This window comes from Buceros rhinoceros, unplaced genomic scaffold (genome assembly GCF_000710305.1).
Source record: "Buceros rhinoceros silvestris isolate BGI_N320 unplaced genomic scaffold, ASM71030v1 scaffold40279, whole genome shotgun sequence".
In the NCBI taxonomy this organism is placed as follows: domain Eukaryota; kingdom Metazoa; phylum Chordata; class Aves; order Bucerotiformes; family Bucerotidae; genus Buceros; species Buceros rhinoceros.
In genome coordinates, this window is record NW_010434029.1 from 44,324 (window position 1) to 70,114 (window position 25,791).

At 40.3% G+C, this 25,791-nt stretch overlaps 1 protein-coding gene across 1 annotated transcript in view; it reads right to left on the bottom strand.

Moving 5' to 3' along the window:
• MBP (myelin basic protein) overlaps window positions 1-25,791 on the bottom strand; it is an 87,135-nt gene that overhangs the window by 43,214 nt on the left and 18,130 nt on the right. Inside the window, exon 2 of the mRNA XM_010144302.1 lies at window positions 16,333-16,423. Coding sequence (XP_010142604.1) covers window positions 16,333-16,423 — 91 coding nt within the window. The remainder of the gene's footprint in view (window positions 1-16,332; window positions 16,424-25,791) is intronic.

A 25,791-nucleotide genomic window follows, 5' to 3' on the forward strand; every position in this document is an offset into this window, starting at 1 on the left:
GTCTGTGTGAATGGCCTCTGCGGAAGATGGCTTCGCTAATGATCTACTTTAAATTAGAGCAGAGCTTTACTTCAAAACTTTAATGTTGGGCAGAGTAATCCAGCCTCCAAAGAGCACAGTAAAGTCTTGAATTCTGCAGGATGATGCCTCAACTGAAAGTGGAAAGAGAAAAACCAAGTGTAAAAATATCATAAGCCAAAAGCTGCTTCTACCCACTTGACATCCTGTGCTTCTAACTTAAAAATAGGTTTAGTCTTCATCTTTGTCCACAAAAAAAAAAAAAAAAATCACAAAAATTCCACTGCAAGACTCTCTGCTTGAATAAACCTAGACTTTAATTTTAAGCAAAATAGAACAACACAGGAAACTCACAGCAATCACTTTTCTATGAAAAAATACTTAACCTTTATGCACTTGAACAAAGTTCTCATTAAATCAACTAGTTCACTAGAGTGCAGACTACAAACATCTCAATCTGCACAGAGCTCGATTTCAGACAAAGGAAGCTGCAAGCACCTGTCAGCCTGATTTGGCTGGATTTAACAGCACCGACAGACTCTGAAGTAGAGTAGGACATAATACAGACTACATGCAGATTTGGTCCAAAGACGGTAAGCTGTCGGCATCGATCTAATTAGCACGGAGAAAAGGGAAAAGAGAAAAAAAAAGCCCATAAAACTCTAACACAAGGAATATCAACACTAAGTTTAAGCCCATTTCGGCTAGAGAACTAGCTATTTTGCTTAAGATCATAGCTTTTTTTTTTTTTCTTTTTTTTTTGAGATTTTAATCAGCCATGGGCATTGCACCAGGAAAAAATGTAAACACATTTTTAAAGTATGTAAATGCAGTTTCCAGTCTTCTAGTTTTATTCTTCTTTATCTACAATGAAGAGATTAGGTAATATGAATACCCAAAACACAGAATACAGAACAGATAATATATAACAAGGAAATCTTGGCACTGTTATTAGTTTTCAGATTCAAAGCAAAGAATTCTGAAACTGAACAAAACAGATTTACTTAACATTTCTAAAAGTTCTTAGGTTAGCTAATTCCTCTGCCTTTCAAAGACATACATTCAACCATTGTACGCTGGCCAAATGGTCTATTACGTGCTTATAAGACTGACAGCAAGCCAGCACTGCTTTCTTAAAGCTTCAGCTTTTCAGGGATGCCATGCATTTGCTGCAACCATTTAACAAAAATTGTGTTAATAACCATAAAACCAAAATAACTCCGTTAATTATAGTAGTAGTGACTGCAGCGACAATCATAGTAAGTTAAGATCTGTGCATTGCAATATACAAGGGATTTGTGGTCTATGAAATGTACTTCAGGATGCAAAAATTTCAGTGGCATTTTTATAGCAGAAGTATCTTTTTTTCCTCAGACATAATTTCAAAATTATTAAAAATTGCTGCTCTGTAAGCAACTACAAATAAACCCCCTCTGTCCAGTAAACAGATGAGCCAGTAGGTCATATTCCTATTGCAACTGACATTTAGATTTCTACTACTTGTAAAACAAACAAGCCATTCAGTGCAGACAGTATTTTAAGTTCTGGAAAGCGTGACCAACTTGAAACAGAATTTACCTAGAGCCATATTTATAAGTTATTCTGCTGTTTGGAAAGGTAGCAGACTTCTACTGATTCTGACTCTGTATCCCAGGCCCAAAATCTGGTTAAAGAGCCCCTGACTACAAGGACTTTTACGACAAAACAGCATAATTCGTTAAAAAAAACTTTTCAGAGAAACCTTCTTTTTCAAGGACCTCCTGTTGCATAAAATGTTTCAAATTTTGACTAGAATTTGTTATCACAGCAGAAAGGACACAACAGCCCCGAGCAGTGCTATTAACACAGGTCATCTCACTAGTATTCATCTGGGCAAGGCAGGAATATTTGTTGGCAGAGGGCTCGCCGCATCTCACATGCAGCTTATATCCTGTCAGCTTACTACAAAGAATGAAAGGCATTTGTATTTATCAAATTCAAAAAATGAAAATCAAAATAACTTTAAAATTGACTCAACATATGGAACTTATTGTCTTCTTTTCATTTTTCTGATGTTCAGGGATGCAAGAAGAGAGATGGACTGGCTAACACTGTGTAGCATGGTTGTAACATCCAGGTTAATAATTAAGAAGCTCGACAGAAGGAGAACTTCGGGTGTTTGTGGGCAGAGTAGCCACTAGAAAGTAGCTGAAGTAGTTTTGATCCCTTGCAGAAAAGGAAGACCATGAAGAGGAGAAGAGATTAATGAAGACAAAAAAGGAACCAGCCAGATGGGAGGATGCAAATGCAGCTGAAGAAGGCCTGGCAGAAAGAAATGGAGCAGTAGGTGAGAAGAAAATATGGGGAGAAAAGCACAGGGAAAAGACTGTTGGTAAGCAAAAGTGGACGACAGAAGGAAAATAGGATAGTCGCACACCGGAATTAACTCCCAGTAAATAGGAAGACCACTAGGTTGGTGAAACACCCAGAGCGTAAGAAAGGCACGGTCAGTAGTACAGGTTCTGTTTACACCAGGAGGATTTTTAAACTAATTAATGCAAAGCAGATAGGCCAGAAAAGGGATAGAAAAAAACCCAAGCACCAAGCAGGTGACATCTTTGCAAAAATCTGTGTTAATACGCAGAAAGTCTTGAACGCTTATTTGTGCATCAGCCTATTCCACCCACACCAGGGACCTGGCAACAGATTAGGGTGCCTTCCTTGACTGCCAAAGTGGCTTAATTTGAGATTGTAACGACAAGGTAACGTACAAACTCTGACTTTCCTCCTCCGAAAGAAATCATGGCAACCAGTGATTCTATTGTGCTTTGTTGTTGCATAATTGTTAAAGCGATGCTTTCCCATGCCCTGTGAGAGGGGGTACTATCTCGAAAGCTCAAAGGGATTGTTCATTTGATCACTAAGCACAGTGTTATTCTAACCACTCATGCACGCAGAGAATGCCTCTATTCTTATGTTCCCCTGAGAGCTGAGATCATCTGAGATATGTTGGCTATCACACATAAAGGCCGAGGTAGAACTGCTGGCAGGATGTTTTAAGGCAAAGATTTTCACAGACCTGGAACTTCTCTTCCGCGTTTTCAGAGGACAGTTGAATTTGCTGACCACTGGCTAATTTAGAAGGTGTAAGTATACGAGTAAACCTTTACGTAAGGACTTTGAGCTTGAGAGCTTGTGTGTTAAATGGTGAAGCAGTTTTAAGAATGACAGATACAGACGTGCTTCTAAGCCCAGATCCATCTGTCTCTCCCCAAGTCACAGGCAGAAACCCCTAAGTGTATTTGATTCAAGGCTCTTAGTACAAGCAGATACTAAAACAGGAGACAAAACAAAAGACTCACCACTCCAAAACACAAGAAAAACCCCTACACTCAAACCCCAAACACTAGGCTAAAAAGCTGCACACAAAGATTGTGTAATTAGCAAAGAACAAGCCCCAGGCAAAACCAGCTGTTTTGCTGTCCTGTCCTGCTATTTCCTTAAAACATGTACAAGTTTTTATTTCTGGCCTCTTTAATTTGTTTTACAACATTCCTCGCAAGTCACTAAGAGAGTCTTGTGATGCACTTTAGTGATTCTTGAATTATTTTGTTGAAAGCAGTTGTTTACTAAAATGCCCAGCCCCTTATCCATACATATATATGAATATAAAAAAACTCCACTCCAAACCATCTCCTACTCATGCCTCTCTAGCACAAGCAGCATACAGGCATGAAACCAAATCTGCACGACGTGCTAAAATGTACAGAAGACTGATGCACTTCCCAACATATGCCTGAGAGAGACAAGGAAATTGCCTGTGATTCTCCACTGCGTGCACCTTCCTGTTCTCTGAATTAACACCCAAACCCGCCCAGACCCCACTAGGATATGAACAGATGCATCTACAGCACACAAGGACATACATATAAACTGACCAAAGTCCTCCCCCTAATCTGAGTTGTTGGCATTTTTTTTCTCTTTGTGAAAACACAGCTTACTAGCATTATTTTTTTTCTCTTTGTGAAAACACAGCTTACTAGCATTATTTTTTTTCTTTTTTGTATAAAAATATCCTTTAAATAAATGTACTATTGTAACCATGACATTTTAAGGAGGTCTGAAGGATTTGAACAAACCTACACTTCATGCAGACAAATTGCAGTTTTCAGAAAGATGTGACCTCATTAAAAGTTTCACGGCCAAGAAATGTTAGGATATTTCACTCCAATGAAAATGTCATTATTTTGCACAGATATTTTTTCTTTTCACATTATAGGTTAAAAAAACTTCTCAGGCCTGTTGGAAAGGTGTAAATCCAAGTCAAACCCCTTTTATTCTCCAATTAAAAATGCAAATAAAACAGCTACATAAAACCATCAGAAGGATCAAATATTTCCATGATTCCTCAATGAAAAGAAATGTGTTAAATTAAAGCGGATCTATTTTTATTTAAATCACAATATTCAAATTATGAACCTGGTCCCTACATTGCAACTCTCTACATTGCAGTGCTGTAACACAACTCTATCAACATAAGCAGACTAATATAGATCGTGGAGAAAAAGCTCTTATTTTACACAGCTCCCTATGGCCAACTATATTCAGCCCTTTTCCACACTTTATTCCTGATAAAGAACACGATTATTGTACTCTGAAAAACACAGGGAGTTGACTAGAAAAGTCAAATACTTGTATATGTCAGCAGTGATTTATCACAAAGAGGTTGAGAGTCACGATGACTAGCCAAGGCAGCGTGCAATTTTGAGTAACACGCTGACCTCAAGACATTCACTTTGGTGTTCTTGAGGGAGCAGCTCCACATGCTTTTTCCTATTTTTTTTGTATTGGAATCTTGGAAGTTACATGTAAGAACATTCAGACTCTGAAGTGCCATAATAGGTACCCTATTTGTAGGCAGTTAGCTCTGCTAACAGGGGTCCTTTTACATAGGAACTAAGAAAATACCCTAGAAAAGGCCTCATATTTTCCCTGCAGGTGACATTTATGATCAGGACATATATTAAACAAAAAAAAAAAAAAAAAAAGAAAAAAGTGGGTGGGAAAAGTGTAACTCAGAAACTAGAAAGACATTTTCCCCCTCTTATAATTACTTTGAATCGAAAGAAAAATTATAAGCCAATATAAAAAGGTTGTTGATGAGGAGGGCTGGAAAGAGGAATAATTTAAGCATTTGCCTTCAGGGAGCAGTTACTGCAGAGCTACACTGGTACAGGTACGACATTGCAGCACTAACGGAGCAGAAATGGCATGCAGAGAGGCTGCTCGTGAAGGGTACAGCTAAACCGAGTAACCGTGCTATTGTGATTCTGCTACTGAGTTTTTCCAAGTAGAACAGGTTTTATCATGAAACTGCAATTCATCTGCAAAAATCAGAGCTATCTGATTCCTGTGCTAAAGATAGCAAGCAACAAATCTCTTGGTGTAGTAGTTTGACCGGCAGAGGAAGTACTCTGAGAAATGGGAATGGGCTGTAACGGGTGCAGGGCAACTTTCTTACTGACTTCCCATCATGTTTTATAGATCGCTAGTGAGGTCCTAGTCCTCGAGCAGGTCTTTCTGCAGTATGAGCAATAATTGAAATAATGATAGAAATGAGTCTGCATTTGGATTATGGTACTTCAGTAACAGAGCAAAAAAAATAAGGTGCACCATGAAAATAATTAGAGTACATAAAAAGGAAAAATAAAAATCCCAAGCTGGCATGCATTGAAAAGCCTCACCTCTGGGGCTTCTCATTTTCAGAAAATCCCGTTAAGTTCAATCCCACTGATCACTCCAATCCATGTCCTGAAAACAGGCTACTAACTACAAATTACTACAATCAGGTGAGTATTAATTTTGAAACGGAAGCCAAATTTATTGTTGCTGGCAATGGAAACAGGAGTCACACCTCTCTGTTGGAGCCCAGGGGATTTTGTGGCATAGGGGAAAAGGGGAACACAGTTATTTTGCCCAATCTTCTGATTCTCACTTTAAGCCCAGAAACACCAAAATATCTTTGTCAAAAACTGGATAGTATTTCAAAGCGCTATATCATATCCCTAATGCTCCTGAAATCTAGGGAAGTTCCTCTGTTTAGTTTCATTTATCATTGTCCCTTTGCAGGCTGTGAAGTCCACCATCGGCCAGCCACTGATCTCTCACAGCAAAGGAAGAGTAATTTGGTGGAAAGAGGGTAGCTTTCCTTTTTCAGGGGTCTTGACAGTTTTGGATTGAGGGTTTTATTTCAGCATGGATCTTGAAGCAAACTTGCTTTCAGATTTTCATTTCTGAAGTATGTATTTTGAAAGAGCAGTAAAATTATTTCAAGAAATTTTGGCAAATAAACTGAAATAAGTAAACTTTCAGAATTTCTATTTAATGTGGAGTAAGGGATTCTGACCAAAATTAGGCTTGCTGTATAACTGGAATGTGCATATCTTAAATTTTCCATTTCATCCTATTTTGCAATAGATTTCCTGTGTTGACAAATGCAAAAGGAATGTGATATCATTGCAACAGAAACTAGAAACCAAACAAGAGGGTCTTGTAGTCATTTTAGGGAGGGCCAGTTTATACACAAAACTGAACATGACACACAAAACAAAGGACAGTCCAAAAGTAAAAGGTAACAGGATTATGTTACTAATGTGGCAACTCCTGCTTGTGCCATAACCTTACCTTACAAAAACAAAATACTGGAACATTTTAGACCTAAAGAACAGGTAAAGCAGGAGGAGGTGAAAATGTATCATGTCTAGAACTAATCCTGCCCGAAAAGGCTTTGCAAAGAATTCACTCCTCTCACAACAATAAATGCCAGAACTGCATTGAAAATTTAGCCCTTTAATTTAAGAATAAAATTCTCCACTTCTCCCATTTGACATAGGGTTACAAGAAATCTGCAGACAAGCAAATGGAAATGTCTTTCTTCCTGAAGCTGCCTTAGTGGCGTGCAGGACGCCTGATGCGAACAATGGCTTCCTCAAGCCTGCTAGCTGAGCCAAGCAAGGACTTCACATACCACAGACCTACAATCAGCATCTTCCTCGGCAGGAACTCAGCACAACCACCACGCAGCTCTGTTGAAATCAGTAGTTGCAGTGCTGAAAAAGCAGAAGGTCCTCTGTAGATAAGTCAAGGCAAATAGAGTCACCACATCCTGGTAAACACTCAGGGAAGCCCGCTTTCAAGGAAGGAATAGTTTGTCAAATGTTAAGTATCTATTTTAGAAGCATCAATATTTTCATTTTGTCTCCACTGAGTTCAGTGAAATGAAGCCTATTTATGGTAGCGTTGCATGGTGGCTTAGTTAGGTGTCCAACACCTGCCACTTTTGTTTCAAGAACATATTCAATCACTTTTCCATAAGCAAAGGTTAAAAAGAAAATCCTATTAGAGATCCTTCAGAACAGAAATGAGAGCTCTGGTGAATTTCTTTTTTATATAGCCAGTTTCTAATGAAGTCACTTGACATAAACAGATATTTAGAAGTATTTTTGCAACAGTGTCCATACAAGTGTTTGTTTAAACAACTGAGATTAGTCTTTAAAATCCTGATTTTCTGCTGCAATCCTCATTGTCAGCACTACCAGGGACACTGTTAGTCTTCCATGGTTAATATCACGCACAGCAGAAATTTCAAGATGCGACATCAAGAAGGATCAAGAGGGAGGAAAAAAAAAAATCACAATGGACAACAACTACTAGAAATCATTTGGACTGATTTAAAGCTCCTGTTCTGACGGAGATGCTTTGTAACCAGTAGAAAAATGGTTCTTCCTAATTAAGTGGGGATATTAAAGGGCCTAGAGAAAGCCAGGCTTTTCACTGGCAACAGGGAAGGGAAGCATAGGGGAGGCTGTAGAGAGGGAGCCTGCTCTGAACAGCACGGAAAATAAAGGGCAGCATTATCATGGCCGTTCTCTGCTTCTCACAAGGCTTGTAAGCGACTGCAGTCTTGTCGCTACCAGGATGTTTCTGTACAAGTACCAGTGTGTGCACACCAGTAAATACTAGTCCTTTTCACTTCTATTTTCCTCATCAAAAATAGATACCTCAGATGTGAATTTCTGCTCTGTACCTCCTTGTCACCACTTAAAGGGACACTGTCATGCTTATAAAACTGAACTACCGCACAAGTGCCGACAAGGTACGTATCCAAAGGAGTTAAGCTAAACCACAGTCAGCCTTCTTGAACAAATGCATAACAGAAAGCCATAGCTCCAAGCATGGGCTGGATTTGTTGCCTGACATGGTACTGGAGCCCTGGAGTTTCACAGAGCTCCACAGTACAGAGATGGGAGTGCCAAAGGAAAGCAAACAGATGTGACATGCCGCAAATTTCCATTCACTCACTGAAAAGCTCTGCATTCCTTCTTGCTTTCACTCTCCACCACCACTGGATTAATTTTCAGTCTTACAGACACAGTTGCAAATGTCATACATTAGGCTGAAGCACAATTTAGATTAAATCAGCCTAGAAATAAAAATACTTGGTCAAGGTCACTGCCAAAACAGCTTGCATGGGGTGTTTAGAATATGCTGTCATTCTCTACTTGCATAATTCTTTCAGGGTGAGCTTATTGCCTCTTGGCTCTCCCTTCCAGAGCTGCACCCATCACACACCAAGTCTGATACTTCCACAGGAGAACTGCTGCTGGACAAGAGGATGCAGTGACAACATCTTTCTCGCCACCCTGCTACACTCTTCAGTCTCAACTTGAACACAAGAAAGTCCATAGCTCATGTCAGACTCCAGCCCATCCCTTTAATGCTGGAAGGACAGGTTAATGGATTTTTGAATTTTAAGCTCAACTCACTATCTTTATAGCTTTGATAAAGTCAATAGAGCTAACTACAATATTGCCAATGAACAAAGCTTAAATGGGGGCAGGAGTGGGAAGCACTGCTAAGAAATCCAAGCCAGAACTTCTTAGGCCCATCTGATCCTGACAAGGAATTGAAATTTCACCCAATTGACAGCACATGGGAAGTACCAACTTTATACTGACTTTCACTGGCCATGAGGGCAAGAAGTTTACCTCTGCATCCCTTCTTTCCCCTGGTTTCCATCTCTGCATTCAGATAAGAAAAAACCTGGGTTAGGGTGTCTCTCTCTCATGACATGTGCTATGGGCAGCCTAATGGAAACCTGTCGCATGATCAAAGGTAATTATGGGGGCTAGACCATCAGTAAGATGCTTCTTTTCAACTGATCACTGAATGTCTGAGTAGAATCTGTTGTTTTTATACCATTCTTGCAATAGGACATTATTCTGACTCAAATCAGGTATTATGAATTTGATCCAGGAATTACTGAATGAAATGCCTTAATTCTTACTATGCAGGAATCCAAAGTAGGTGGCTTTTGTATTTTATTGTTAAAAGGATTATCAATCTCAGCTGGTGTTTCCATATTCTCCTAGCAGATTGTACAAAAACTCGTTCTGGTTCTCTTCTAGCCATTGCATTAAAAAGTGAGTCACACTCTAATTAAACTTTAATGACAACATCTGTTTCAGCTAACATGACAGAAGAGCAGTTGGCTCATAGAGAACTGCTCTGCTTCTTATTTCACTCAAACCAGAACTGAGCTTTTATTCAGCTTCAACAAAACTGGAAACTGGACAACAGCAACATTCCAGCTACGTTCCCCAAAATAAATATCTTTCAGAAGCACTTTTAATTCACTTACAGATAAAACCCTGCCTTAACCAAACTGGATGGTACGTAAGGATCAGCACGGGAGGGCACTAAGGCCTCTGTTTCTTCAGATAAGAACTGAATTCCCTTGGGCTGCAGCCTACTAACAGGACAAAGGCAACAAAATACACTGGGAAAGGAGTACCTTGATTTGGCTAGCTAATTAGCCAAAGGCCTCATATCACCACCCAGCAACATGTGACATGAGACCACCCTTAGCCACCCTCACTTTTATGAGCAGCTACAACGTGTGCTCTGGATAACAGTGAGATGGTAAAAGCCTATTCTGCTTCTCCCCATCTTGCATACAGACTCACTCTCACTGAATAAGTAAGGGGGAAATAATCAGCAGATCCTGCACACCGTATAGCAAGCATTAAAATCATGACTAAGTAATTTATTATACTGTTATTGTGCTGATTAATGACAGCGAGCACAGCCCACCAGCCCTGCATTGCTAAAAATGCATCAGGCATCACTGGCTCAGGGCTATGTCTGCACTAACAAATCTAGTAACGACTCCAGTCCCTGTGAAAGAAGAAAAACCCAAACCTCTGCTGTGCATGTAGCTTGCATGTGGTACAGACAAGAAAAAACAGAAAAATTATACCAGATCAGACTTGTTAAAATGCCCTTAAGTGCCTGTGCACTGGATTTTGTGGCAAACATCAGTGCCATGCTAAAACCTTGAAGTTTTAGATACTGCTGTACAGCAGTACATTAATTACAATGGTGTATCAACTAGTCAGAAGTCCAAAGGCTACTGTTACTTTTTAAAGCATCAGATGGCTGCCAGAAAACAGGTTTGAAGGCTATTGTGAAAAGAAGAAAATCCATAACAATGAGCCATAACCAAACGAACCACAGAATTAACATTAAAAATGCAAATATATGTATTTTAGAAAAAGCTTCAAACCCTAAAATAACAAAAAACCCCAGTATTGGCCAACTGCTTCTTCTGAAATCCCATGGGTCTCTTTCCACCACAACAGTTCCTTAGTCTTTGGCTTCTCTTGTCCATATGTAAACCATACATAGTTTGCAAAAAAAGTTTTAGGTGGGCATTAAAAGCACACCAAAAACACAAAGCTGTGAGCAGAACCTCCGAGATCCTGCATGCAGAAGAAATGCCAACTGATTTTTTTATTAAAAAGTAAATCTATCCCATCTCAAAGTTAATCCAGTCCTGCTGTTGCAAGTTTGACAAACCAATGGTCTCTGGATGGAAGCAAACAGGCCAAGTCTTGCAAGAAAGTGGGCACAGGGAAGAGATGGTGAAGGCAAGTGGAAATATGTGGACAGTTGGAAAAACAGAATCATAACTTACAACAAAAAACCTACAGGACACTAAATTCTCCCATTCACCTCTCATGCAAGAGGAAATAACTGCACTATGGTAATAACATCTATTTAAGGGCAATTTGCTGTCTCCCCAGATTGATTTTTTCTTGTAACTTGCCATTATTTTGCCTTAGAGTCATAGCTTGTGTCCCACAATTGATAGTGTTTACAAAGAGAGAAGCTTCCCAGTAAGAAGGTCACTGAACTACAATAACCCTCAGCTCTAAGCAAGCTCTTGACAGGGCTGCATCACCTCCTGACAAAGGCACCGTACAGCCAGAAGCTGCTGAACACCTTCCAGCTCCTCCTTTTGCATTCTGCCCCTCTCATTGCTAAATGAGAATCAAAAAGCAAAACTGGATAAGAAGATTGAAATCCATGCAGATACAACACGTAATCCCATACAACTCCTACCGTGTAAGCGTATTTTGTACAACCACTCTTAATTTGTAAGAGATTGACTCTGCCTATTATTCCAGGAGAGTGGGCTTTATAAACCACCGTTAAATTCTCGATTGAACAAAAAACCTCCAAACACTGGTACCTGATACACAGCATCCAGAAATTCCTAGGCGTGGATGCAGTGGGACTACAGGTACTGCAGCTACCCTTGTCCTACCATGTTAAGGGAGGCCAACGGTGAGCATGACTACATCTGTCAAACTACTACAGATGGAAATCTCATGGAGACAGAATTTCTTCAACCTGTGTGTGGTTATAAAACCATCCGCAGGACATTCTGCATAGGAGACCTCAGCAGGCATCAGTATCAGCAGTGAATCAGGGTCAGTCAGGGCTGCTGTGGAATTGTGCTGAATGTATGGTTTCTAGCTATAGACTGTACCTCTGAGCTCTGCATACAAAAAGATACCTCAGGATGCACCCAGTACTGCAATTAGAAACAGCAGAGATGGATGGTGCTGTGTTTGGTGTGATTTCACCAAGCTCGGAACAGTGCTTACCTCCTGACTAACTGAGAGAAAAAAAAAACAAACCACCAACCCTCTACAAATCTGATCTTTTCTTTTAGAGGGAAAAAAAAAAGTTCATTTCACTTTTTTTATAAAAACAAAACACCCACAAAAAACCACCATATCCAAACAATGACAAAACCCAACACACCAGAGTACAACTCCAGCCGCATAGCAGGGATCACTGGAAAGCACCAAGCCATCAACCATGGCCACATCCACAGATACAATTTTAGACCTCATCTACTAGACAGAAATAAAACTTTGTTTGAGAAGATCAAGACTTATTGTATCTTGAAAAGTTAGTACACTTTGACTTGTCATCGGTATCAGAAAGGGGAATATGCTGTCAACATATTCCAGTTCCCCCAATAGAGAAGTTGTAATTTCATGTTAGTTTGGCCCCATGGAAAAAAAGAAAGTATCAATAAAAATCTGCATTTGCCCTTTTCCAAGTTAATGCAATAGGGACTTGCACCAAAGGAAGGTCCAATCCTCCCACTAGTGAGAATGACAGGCAGTTTGCACCTCTGCTTTTGCCTCACAGTTGTAGAGTAGCAATGGATCTAATAAACTTCTAAAAATAATCTCTGGAAGTAAGGCCAGCAGTCACCTACTGTTCCATTTCTTTAAATGCACAGCACTCTACCCGTCAATCTTCTTCTCTCACTTAGACTGAGATGTCATTCACAATCCCTTTCTGACTACATACTGGTTGCAACAGAGACCATGTTGACTACGTGCAAGTTCAACAGAAGTTTGTAGCAAGCAAGACATTCTAGTTCCACATCACAGATGCATATTCAGTATATACCAGACAACAGAACTCTGTTGGGTGTCACAAGAAGATCCTTTCAGAGGACAAACAAAACTAACTCTTGTTAATTCAGAATTTCATAGTTACAAAAACCATTACTGTAGAACTAGATTTCTTTTCTCTCCCATATCCTTACCCTTCTGCTCCATTTCTCCACTTTATCCTCTTGTATGAAAAGTTCATTGCCTTTGAGAATTAGCTCTCTGAAACACAAGACATACCTGATTTGTTTGTTTCTTTGTTTTGCAAAGCAGCTAGCACAATGCAGCTTCATCGTTGGTAAGGACAGTTCAGCTATACTCCAGTACAAAAATATATACTAAAGAGAAATGCAAAAAAACCCTCCAGAATGGTAATTCCCAAATCCAACTCAGATGAAGAAAAGGAAACTTAAGTCATTCATGTTCACTCACAAACGGCTCTCCACAGTACTGAAGCAATCTTTGCTTGTATCTTCAAAGAATGCTACTGGGTCTAGCAGACTTAAAAGCGAGACACGCTTGGTGCTTTAGCACCACAACATTTTCAATCAATGCACTTGCCTCCAAAATTGAACCCAACTGATAGGCACTGCAGAAACCACACTTACTCTGGAACCACGTGTTTAAAAAAAAAATATTGCTGTATTCACACAGCACAGGTGCCTCAGGTACCTGTGTATAACAACCTCCAGCAATCGCATCTATTTCACGCTGTCCGTAGTACAGAAAGTTCCGGTTTCCTGAGAAATCATATTGTCACCTGGTCCAAGACAATACTAACCTTGGAGATGGGGGAGACAAGAACAAAGCAGAGATTTCTCTCTCCTTTGCTAAAGAGCCTTTGACCTGGCAGTCCAGGCACTGTGGTGGGTGCCAGGGACTGGCAGGTGCTGCCACCGGGTGGCTCTGCGAGGAGGGACAGCCAGAGCTTTCAGAGGGACCAGCCTCCTCCGAGCACCCGCTGCACGACCCTGCAGAAAAGGCAGGCAGCAGTCAAGCAGGTGGCCCGCTTTTCTGAAGGGAGCTCAGTGGCTTTGTCAGGCAGAAATTGCCCTCTCTGCTGCCTGTGCTAACCCTTCTGTAGGGGATAGCATTGTCCAGAGAAAGCTGGGGATAGTGATCTCTGTGGAAAATAAATAAATAAGGCACAGAAGACAGCAATCTACGTGAAAAAGGCTGTGCTGCACCCACACAGAGACTGGAGGCTATTTAAAATCCTTCAGTAAAGGTTTCTAGTCAAAGCTGAAGCTATAAATTAACCACCTCCTGGTGCACACTTGATGCTTATTATAATTAGCATCACCGGGGAAAAAGAAAGAAGAAAGAAATGAGGGATAGCTTGAAATAGATCAAGCCATAGGGAAAATAACTGAGTAGGGTCTGTAATCTAATCATTTAAGTCACAGGACAAATGACTCACCTAAGGAAAACTGTTTGAAGCTTATCATTTACCCCTGATGAAACACATTTGAACATCTTAAGAAATTGCCCAGAACTGTAGGGAAAGGCAAGTACATACAACAGCGTCATTTTCAGAAACATAAAACTTGTACTTGCCAAAATCTCCCTGACTCTGAAGGACTCTCACCGACTCTCACCTAAAGTGGTTTCATCTGCATCTTCAGCCCACTTCAATTTTCTCAACTGACCAGGGTGAAAAAGAAGGTCACAGACTCCATCTGCATTTGTAAAGTGTAAGAGGGTTAATATAAAATGCTATAGCCCAACTGGTTTTGGAGTTGGAAAGAAATTTTCCTCCTTGAGGTCCCAAGTTATCAAAGCTTGATCATTGCCTTATCTTACATAAGTAGTTCAGTCAACAGATTTGGAACATGGAAATATTTAGCAATTTGTAAATCATTAGCTTTAAAGAACACATAGCACGCTTCACGTTGACCTCCTTTAATTAGTAAAAGAATTTGTAGTGAAGGTACGGATCACTGGATGGTGAGTTTAAGCCTACCAACAGTGAGTTTCATGGTTTTTAATGCCTAGTTTTAAGTTCACAGTCCCCACAGGGACCACAGGCTTGACTAACTACTCGTTTACCAGTAGTACTGGTACTACTGGTACATGGGTTCCGTGGTACATTGTGCTAGTGATCAGAGTAGAGGGAAGGTTTAAAAGCCAGAGGTTTTGTTGGTAGAAAGAGGCAGATGGAGGTCTCCTTGCTTTGCTGTCTCCATCCTTCTCACAGAAAGGAAACCAGAGATCTGAATTGAGAAAGGACACAGTGAGACGTGTGTTACACAGTGCCACAGCACTCTATAACCAGTAATACTGGATCAACTACAAATAACTGGTGGAGCAGATGTAATGAGGTAATAATAGCCTTACCACTGAATTAATAAAGTCGAAACTTAGTTCTTAATTCCACTTGTGGATTCTTCAGACACCGGCATTATATGATCAGTGTTAGAAACATTCATAACAGGATTTCAAGCTCATGTGCCAATCACACTACATTATCTCACTGAGGAAAGCTGATTTTAAGCAAAACTACTTTAAATGGTCACAAGCATTGTTTCCGTATGTAGTAAGAAAGATTTAATTATTCATGCTACATTCCTTTTGTACCTCGAAAGAAAAAAATCCTTACTGTATTCAAAAATATTTGACTCATCCAAAAGTTTTGAAGCTAGTCAACCTTAATAAAATCCACATGACTCCAGCAGATCTTGAGTTTCCACTCCAGGACATAATGGAGCTAAACCAACTTCCAGCCTTGCCCTCACCTCTCCTGCATTGTTAGAACACTGCTTTTTTACTGGATTTCTACTAGCATATAACCAACATCAAATTGGAACAATAAAGTTTCCCTAGCTCTTTTCCAAATTCTAATACAGAAAAAAAAAGCCAAATACAGCTTTCAGATCAAGTAATAAAATTACCAGCAAAACCTATAGGGGGAGCAAGGGGGATTCATATAAAACTATTAAGAGAAGCTCATCTAAAATCTAGGCCTCCAAGTTTCCTCGAAGGTCACCTAGTCTATCATTCTGCCACAAGATGAACTACGTTGCATCAGTTTAGACAGTTACTTGTCTAACCTGTTTTTAAAGGCCACCGATGATGAATCTCCAAGCTTGCCAGATGATGCATCCCAATGTTTTACTATTCATTTTAGGATTACCCTTCCCAACATTTAATCAAATCTTTCTGCAATTCAATGAATTCACTGCTTGCCCTATCCATCATGGACAGAGAAATTTTCCCTCCCGGTTTATTTTCTCTCTTACTGCATACATCTTTAATTTTGCTGAAGATCTCAATTCAGTCTGTCTTCTCTGTGGTAACTAACTGCAAACCTTTCTTCAGAGATGATTTATTTTAGACCTTTGATCCCTCTTTGTTTTCTTCATGGTCCTTTCCTCTGCATTTCCACATCTCTGTGGAACTGTACAGCCCACACACAAATGCTAGACGCCAACATTAAGCAGATCACAAGGACTTTACAAGAATTCTTTTTTCTGATCTAACAGATCAAATTTCATTTTCAGTTGTCCGAGTAACTCACCAAATACTTCATTATCCTCTGAAGATTGCTGTGTTAGTCTGGCTGCTTTCGAACTCTCTTTAGCTGCTTCCTCCACATTGGTTTCAGTATTCTGTAAAACAAGTATTTCTTCAGATTAGGTCTTTTTTTATACTTATCAACCAGAAACACTCTTCAAATTTTTAAATTAAGCACACATTACATTCTGAAAGAATACAGAATCATTAACACAGCAGGTTTTGGTATCTTTGCTATATAGATGTGTGTGGGTTTCTGAAATATGGAGGGGAAATACTCTCAAAAAGCAGATTTTGGGTTTTTATCAGGCTGTTTTAATATGACTAGAAGATATAAGATGGAGGGCTAGAAAAGATATCTAAGTAAGAAAGAGCTCTTAAGAACCACCACAGACCTGTAAGTTTCCACCTTTCCTCCTCATATTTCATTTTCTTTCTATTGACATCTTCCATTGTTGACTTAGTGAACCAAGAGATAAGACGACAGTGAGAAATATTTCTCCTTACAGAGCAAAGGTAAGTGAGGTAGAGAGCGCTTAAGAGTGGTCATCAAGTCTTTAACCAACTCATGTACTCAACTGTTTGAAGCACAAGCACTTTGCTATTTCTGAAACAAACCCAGCAATTAGCTACCTGGTGTTAGACTGGGTCCAGAGACAAGTCAACAGCTTAAGCTCTCAGATTGCCAGAAGTCTAAACATTTCACTCTCTAGCTAGAAAAGACTAAAGAAAACATAACCTGTGAAACAGTGGCCCAGCTTCCCAGTGCAGCTGCTTTCAAAACTTTCCTAGATAAATATACAAACAGACAAATAAGGGTGGCTACCAAAATACTTGCAACAAACAAATATCAATATCAAAAATCATATGGCTATATATAGACCCATCAGTGCAAGAAGCAAGGCTATTTGTATTCTCCTGCTATCAGTGCTTATTTAGATGATCTTTACCTAAATGCGATATAGTAAGAAACGCTGAGTTACAAAAAGCTGAGTTACAGCCGTGTTCTGCAGGCACTACAGTACCAGGTCAGGTTAAAAAGCATATTCCATTTACTGAAGCAGCTACCGCCTCAGGAAGACACAGGACTTTGAAATGGAAAGTTTCACTCTGGAGTATTCAAGCCAACTTTTTAACTACCCTGCCGTCTCTGCACACTAGTTAGGATGCGCTTGTTTCTCTTCCTTTATGGATAAGACCGTTACTCAAAGACTTGAATGTCAAAAACACACATAAAAGATAAAACTTCTCATCAGAAACCAAACAATTATTCAAGAAGTATTATACCTAAAAGAGAATTTAAGAAATCAGAGATTCGTATTGCCTGTATTCTCATTCCTGCCTTTTACCATCTATTATGTTTTCTTACTACGTACTTAGCCATCCCAATGGCACAAATGAAAACAGACTGAAACTTCCTCTTATTTTCAGAAAAGTGCCATACTGACATTGGAAGTTCTAACTGCAACAAGACAACGCAGACTGTGAGTGTATGAACCACTGCTTTGTCAGCACTGCCGTGTCGCCAGCTGCTTTTCTCATTCTCATTCGTTCATTCATTCACTCCTGTCCATAGCACATTACCTTCCCTGCACTTAAGTCCACAACCCCTACCAGGACTGGGGGCGTGGTAAAATCCTTGATTCTTCCTCTATGCTGTATTTACAAAACTAAGATAAAGAGCAGGCACCCTTGACAAGAGAGGCACGAGTTTCTAGTGGATAAAACCAGATTTGACTGGCAATAAACCTCCACTTCGGAACAGCAGAAAAGCAGGCAATAACAACCTTGGTAATCTAAACTGTATCCACAGCAGCAGACTATGCAACTTCAGCCTGGGCTGAAGAACTCTGCAAACCATTCCTGAGCTTCCACTTCTGCAGTGATACTCATCTAAATTCCATCACGCAAGGCTACCTTTCATTTAATATACACAAAAAGTCTGTATGATGTTCAGGTTATAGTATACCTTCAGGACATTATATATGTCACCTCTTCTCAGAGCTAACTGATCTTCCACAGAGTTCCAGCGGGGGGAGGGAAGTAAAATCTTTAAAACACAGATATGTACTCCTTCAAAAATGTAACAGCAAGATGATTGAGAGCCAAATCTCTGTCAAATGCATGAACATTTCTCTAAATACTGAATACTGGTGCAGTTGGCAGAACAGATGCAAGCCATTCTTAACCGTGATCGTTTTCTTCGCCACTTCTGTATTCTGTATCCCCAGGTTAAGCACTAAGAAATGCTGCTTTCATAAAAGCTGGAGAAGTTCCTTGTTATTTTCGTAGAGACCTCCATCAGTCTCAAAGTTTTTACCTCCTGCCCATTGTGAGGAATTTTACACCTCCAGCTTAATGCAATCAGATGAGATGCGGTGGACAGCCCTTATTAGCAGCAAGAATTTATGGAATGGAAGTTGTCCCTTTTCAGGCGGGCAGAGATCTCTTGGACCTGCATTAGTGAGTACATTCAAACATCTTCCTGAACTCATCCATTATTTCTTCTTAACTGTGGAGGTTTTCCAACCTCCTTTCCATTAATACAGCAACTCATACACACACCAGCAAGCACCAGGCTTCTTGCACAGACTGTGAATAGTGAATTTTAACAATGCTGTAACAGCTAACTCATACTCCCTGAGCAAGACTACTGCCATCACTCAGTATATCGTTATGTCAGACTGAAGCTGGGCTCATGTCACCTCTGCAGCTTCAAGTTCTTGAAAATGTTCCAGGAACGCCTACTTCAGTTCCTTCTTCAGTCCCCACCAGTCATGAAAAAGATTCAAATTTTCCCATTAATTTTCAGATAAATAAATGAACTCTTTTAAACAGCAAGCTAATCACAGATTCATTATCCCCAGTTTCCTGGCATACTTCATATGTTCAGTTTTATTTTCACTTCTACAGATCCTTTACATTCAGTTTCAAAAATAAAATACTAAAAATATCCTCTACTTGGTAACTTCTACGTAATTATTCTCATGTTCCTGTGCATATGTGAAAACCTTATTTAGGGTAAAAGAATGAAAAAAAATTACAGAGCAATGGAAAAAGAGGGGGCTAGAGTTTTCAGTTCCTCTCAGCTTCAACAGTACAGCGCTACTGCTGCTAATGTCACCAATGGAGAATTTCAAAAGAAGTTTCAAACTGAAGGATCCCATCACTAACCCCCAAGGCAGACAAAAGCCTTTTGAAATGCCTCAAAACACATTACCCAGGTCTCTGAAGAAATGCATTCAATCTATTTTAAAACGTTAAGATACTGAAGGTTGCAGTAAAAAACACTAGATTCGAACTCAAAAACCTGCTACATTCCCCATTACCAGTTCCACACTATTTTTCTATGTGCTTCCCTCCATTTATGAAAGGAATTTAAAAACTACTCATTTGTGAAGGGTTTCTTACAAATTGGGTTAATACACAGGATTACTTGCCTTTATAGCAATTCTGACCATGCTGGCATTCTTGTACGTTATGTAACTGAAGTAAAATCTCTTCAGCTGAGAATGCAACAGATAAAGACAACTAATGGATCCACGGGATGCTACTGGTCAGTTCTACTAGTCCACAAGGTACTGTCCCAATGCTGAGGGAGGTTCAAGCATTCAACAGGAAGAAAACAAGTGATCACATTATTGCGTCCATACCATGGCTAACTGCAAGGTGCTAAAATGATGGGAAACAAAACACAATAAAAGACCAGGACAGACAACGCTGTGCAAGACTCAAGGTTTTCCCATGAGCACTGTGAACTAAAGAAAAAAAAAAACCAAACCCAAACTTGTGTACCCTTTACAAGGGGCAGAGGGAGAAGGAAAGCTATGTGAGTGACCGATTACTCTGCAGGTTCTATTAAGACATTGCCAGAACTGGAAATTCTCACAAAACAGCAAAGAATTTGCAAAACAAGTTAAGACATGACACAAAAATGTGCTCTGGGTCAGTATTTTCAATTTGAAGCAAGAATCTTGTCATGTGTCTTTCACTCTGTGCACATTAATCCTGCAACTGTACACAGGAAATCTGAACGTGAATCACATAAAATTCAGACAAGCACAGACAGAGTTACAACTTGCTATTTCCTCTACCAATCCCACCCTGGTCCTACAGAGCAGAGCAACCGCCACCACGTCATCTGTACCAACAGTGGCACACACAATGCAAAGCTGTGAGCCGCACTTGGGAACACAGAGTTTTGACAACCTCCAAAACACTTGACCTGAAACTAATGTTATTAAAGCACACGAGCTGCTTGCTCCGAACCCAGGCAGTTTTCTGTAGTGCCACTACAGAAACAGCGTCTGGCAGGTACATTGATGGATGCAGCTCCTGACCTCGCGAATCAGAGGAACCGTAACAGCACTCAATGAGCAAAACCAAAAATAAGCACTGTGGACATGGAGTGCAATAGCAAATCTCTTTTACAAAAGGTGTTTCTGCAGATTTCCAGAACAGTCTAAAGAGTGCCAGCTATCAAGTCTGACACTTTCACAGCCCAGACATCACCTTTATCCTATCTAGACTGTCTGCTAATTTACTTTTCTTTTAAGCACACATTTCAGCCACATGCTGAACAAGTATAAATCCTTCACTCTCTATTCTTTCAAGAAAAGGATGTGGTTTAAGCCATAAACACAATGTTGATGCTGCAGCCTCAACTCTCAGTACCTCCTTAACGACTTCATAAATACACTGAACAGTGGCAGCGTCCACCCCCGTCAAACCAGGCATTTTCAAATGCCAGGACCTGAAGTCTTTCTGAAGAGTAATAATACAGTGTACAAAGGCAATCCTGTTTCCATCTGCTAATGAAACCACTTCTATATTCTAGCATATGGATAAAGTCTGAAAAGAATCCATATACGTATCCGATACACCAGAAAAAGGTAAAAAGGTCATCTAAGCACCCGAATACTTGATCTTTGCTAAAAGCACAGCAGAGATGCAAAAACTAGTAACTAGTCATGACAGAGTGACGCGCAATAGTTAAAGCCAGAAAAAAAACCCTAAAACTATGACCATTTTAAAAAGTGCAAAATCACCATCTGCTAGTCAGGGAGAGAGGATTACGAAATATTCTGGGCTTTTTTTCAGGCCAAAATTGCCTTTCAAACCTTGTACATTGAACTTCTCATACTGCAAGTTTGAATTGGCAGTTTATAATGAATAAAAAGCAAAATGTGTGCCTCTGGCCAAATTATTAGAGATCCTCAGCCTTGACTCCTCCTTAGGGAGGAGTAAACCTGTTGATTCGCCCTTTTTAACCATAGGAAGAGAGGAGAGAGGCAAAAGAGATGGCAGTTCTGTACGGGGAGCACGGTGCATTGGACAGTACGGCACTCATCCGCGATACAAACCTGCCTGAAAGCAACGCTGTGAGCATTTCTGCAGGGTCCTGGGCTGCGCAGCTGTGTGCGAGCGCTTTTACAGAGCAGTGCTGCACAGCAAAGGAGGCACAGGCACCGGGGGAGCTCTTCAAACACTGCCCTGTGGGCAGCCTAGAAATAGCTGGCCACAAAGAAGCACGTTTAGGAGAGTTTACCATTCCAAACCCTGACTCAGTGCAGAAGTTACAAGGTGTCATACTCAGAGAGAGGCTACAGCCCTTCCCCACACTCCCACGAACCGCTGGCTGTATGAGGCTGCATTTTCCCGCTGCTTATGGAGGTTTAAAAAGTAAAAATGAAAATGACTCAAGCAATGTCCAAATCTGTTTCATCACACAAAAGTATGCCTGCAGTGGCCCAGGAACAAGATAATCAGAGTGTCTTAAAAAAAAAATCAAATATTCAGCTAAGTGTCTTTTCTCCCTTCTGTTACCTAGGAGGTATTTTTTAGTGAAATATATTAAAATGGAAGTCATTATAGAGCATCTCAGAAATATTCTCTGTAAAAGTCCCAGGCCTATGAATGACACGGGACTGTTAGAAATAAACAAGTCTGCCACCTTAGCAGCAGCAAAACATCTTTTCTGGGCCCCCAGCTGTGAAAACCTCCTGGATTTTGCAGTCCTCCAGCTGACAGTGGATAGGTATTTTTGACAAAAGCCCAACTCAGCTGACATCCTGCCTCTGCAGCCCGCATTATCTTTAAGAGAAAACAGATAAGGTTTCCCTTGTCAGTATAAAGGGTTGACTCCACTGGTCTGCAGAAGCAAAGTGGACACCACATGACTACATGGGCTACAAAGAGCTGAAGCTCACCTCTGCCAGCTAAACATGCAGAGAAGGAACTCGGCACCTGATATGACCGTTCAGCGCTACCCAGTTCCCCAGCAGCCAACCCTGATGGCAGGGACGCCAGAATTTCACTTCTGGTATTTTATTCTTAATTCCATTACATGCAGAAATCAGTCCTTCAGCGTGCACAATAAATGCACCAGCTTATCTGCCCGGGCCATTTCTGCACATGTTGAAGACTGGCTTCACGGAATTCCAGAAATGTCTCTGGTTTTTTCTTTACGTGTACCCAAAAAAAGGCTACAAAGGGTGGACAACTTTAAAGGAATTTTCTTGCTGTTCTACTCACAGTGATACATTAGACTAATCCAAAACCCCTTTGAGCTTAGTGAGTAGGAAACAAACCCTAACACAATTGCCACTGCACACCAAAAATGGACTCTCTCAACTTCTTAAATCTAATTTTCACTTCCAAACTTTTAGCTCATGAGGAAAGAAAGCCGACAAGCTGTGATGTAAAAGCTCTTTATATTCAAATTTACATCCCTTCAACTCCCTAAAAACTACCAAGGCATTTTCAGCATTTAAAAAGCAAAATTTACAGTTATTTACCAAGAATTAAGAGAATAATTAAATTTAACACTGAGCAGTTAATTTTGAAAGGGAAGTTCTTCAACATCCTCACTTGGAAAGATGACCATTCTCACTGCTTTAGGTCACTTGGCAGTCTCGAGCCTTGTGCATTGTATTTCCAGGCCAAAGCTAAGAAAAATTTTATACTTCAGTTGCCTGATACTAAAATGTATTTACCTGCAAGACTCAGAGGAAGTTTTGACCACAATACTGACTCATGCATTTGTTTCCACACCGTTACAAGATAAAATTATTGAATGTTTCTTCAACCTTGTACAAAAAGAGTTTGTGGTTTTTTGGGGGGTGATGCTCTGCTGAGAAGACACCACCTTTGCCTTTCAAAAGTGGCAAGGTATTTTAACGCAGGCATTTCAGCTCCTCGTTAGTGTGCACTCCCTCCACGGCCCCAGCCCTGTCCCACTCTCTAGGGCTGTGTCCTCCTCCCTCTTCACCTCAAGCTGGGCTCCTCCGCTCCTAACACTTGTTGAGCCCTCAAGGAGCTGGACAAGGGGTGGGAGAGGGGCTAAACATAATCGTTCTTAACAACATGAGGAGAGAGAGAGGGAGAGAACCAAACCAGACCAGTTCTTGAATCTGGTCCACCACACAGTCCTGTCCCCAACCATCCCCCCCAGTTTTAATGGGAGAAACAAGGTTTGCCACTTCACATTTGGTTAAGGGGGAAGCTGCATGAACTCGTCACCAGTCACGAAATGTAAGGCCACTGTACAACCATCACTGTCTATCCACCCAAAACAGAAAATTATGGACTTTGTAACTGAATTACAGGAGCTTTTCCACCTCCATGCTTGATTTAAATAGGCCGATATCAAATCCACGATCTTGAAGGAAACTGGTTTTATTACCCGGCACTCCCAGAATGAACACACGTCCTTCGCGTAGTGTACATAAATGCACAAACACCACTTCAAAGAAAGTATTTTCAAATGCCAAGATTCATGGGGTAATATTTACAAAATAATCAACACAGCTGCCCTTTTCAAAAGGTAAACAAAGACTTTTGAAGACTTTTTCAGATAAGAGTTTTGAAATAGAGTTGGCATGGAAGTAAGGGTTAGTTAAAGGACACTGATAAAGACAGAAAATAGTCTGTGTAATTGTAGAACATTAATTTCCAGTAAACTAAATTAAAAAAGAAGACCCCAAGCAAACAAACAAAAAAACTCTAATCACTTTGAAAGTGTATGACTTTGTAGAAAACCTCTGAAATTGAAGCTTAAGTCATCAGCACAGTGATCAGGAAAGAGTAACTACAAGAGCATCATTTCCTACAGTCAGTCTCATTTCTCCACTGTATCTCAAAAATAAATGCATCCAGCAAACACCATAGGTGATTAAAAGCTACAAGCACACAAGTATGGGCACAGAAGTAAGGACACATCTCTACTTTTACAAGTTCTAGCTTAGCGTTACCTTCACTGTCAAATATGTGAAGGGAAGACATTGATCGTGTTAACCAGGAATCACTTTATAAAGACACTCATGTGTCAAAAATAGTTCTTTACTGTAAGACTGTATTAAAAAAAAAATTGCTACAAATATTAGATATCTTGTTTTATCAAAACTTTGAGTTAATGGAGACTCACCAGGAATGTCAGGCACTAGATAAAAATGAGTATTATTAAGTATTTCCGCAATAGTCCATGGAACAAACTTAAGCCCTGTTGTTGCCAAGGTTTCTTTTGTCCACGTCACCCTGGGCCTTTTGTTTGCCAACCCAGTCCACCACTTCCTCACTTGTCTGAGGGTTGTCACCTCCCTCCCTCATCGTTCCTAGTTTAAAGCTCTCTTCACCAAGCTGGCCAGCCTGTTGATAAAAATGCGTTTGCCTGACTTGAGCAAGTAGATTCAGTTTCTTCTGAGCAGTTCTTGATCCTCAAAGAGGGTCTCCGTGGTTGTAAAAAACAAATGCCTGTTGTCCGCATCAGCTGTACAAACAGTTGTGGACCTCCAGGATCCATCTACTACTCCTTAAGCTTTCAGCCCCCCCAGAGAGGATCAAGGAAAAAACCCCTGGCCTCTATACCCTTGTTCCTCAGCCTCTGAGCCACAAAACCATGCTTGACAAGCTCCAAGTCTCCTCTACCAGTATCAAGGGTGCCTTAAAAGAGGGCAGATGGGCATAATAGTCCAAGGAGGCTGGTAGTAGGTAATTGTCCCCAGGTAAGGTGGTATATAAGAGTCCCCAGCAGGTTGTACTCCGAAATAACAGCATGCATAAATAGATTTTTAAAACAACTCCGGTGGCAAATAGGTATCTTCACTGTGTTTTTCTTTGAAAAAAAAGGAACTCTATCAGAGATTTTGGGTAGCAGTTACATGAATACAGCACTGCAAAAAATTGCAAAACACAGCCATAACCTAAAGTACCATCTTTCCTCACCCAGTAAATCAGAAAGCTGTAACTCTGTAAGAGTTTAGTCAATAATGGTTCCTGTCAAGCATTTTTATGCTTTTGTAGCATAAAAGGTTTCTTCCTCCTTCAAAGGAATCCAGTAGAAACAGGTTCAACCATGTTCCCCTGAACTAACACTAAACTACACTTTAAAATACATCATTTTAAGAGACAGACTTTACCCATTAACCCTCTGCAACTTCAATTCTCACTCAAGACAATCAGCAGG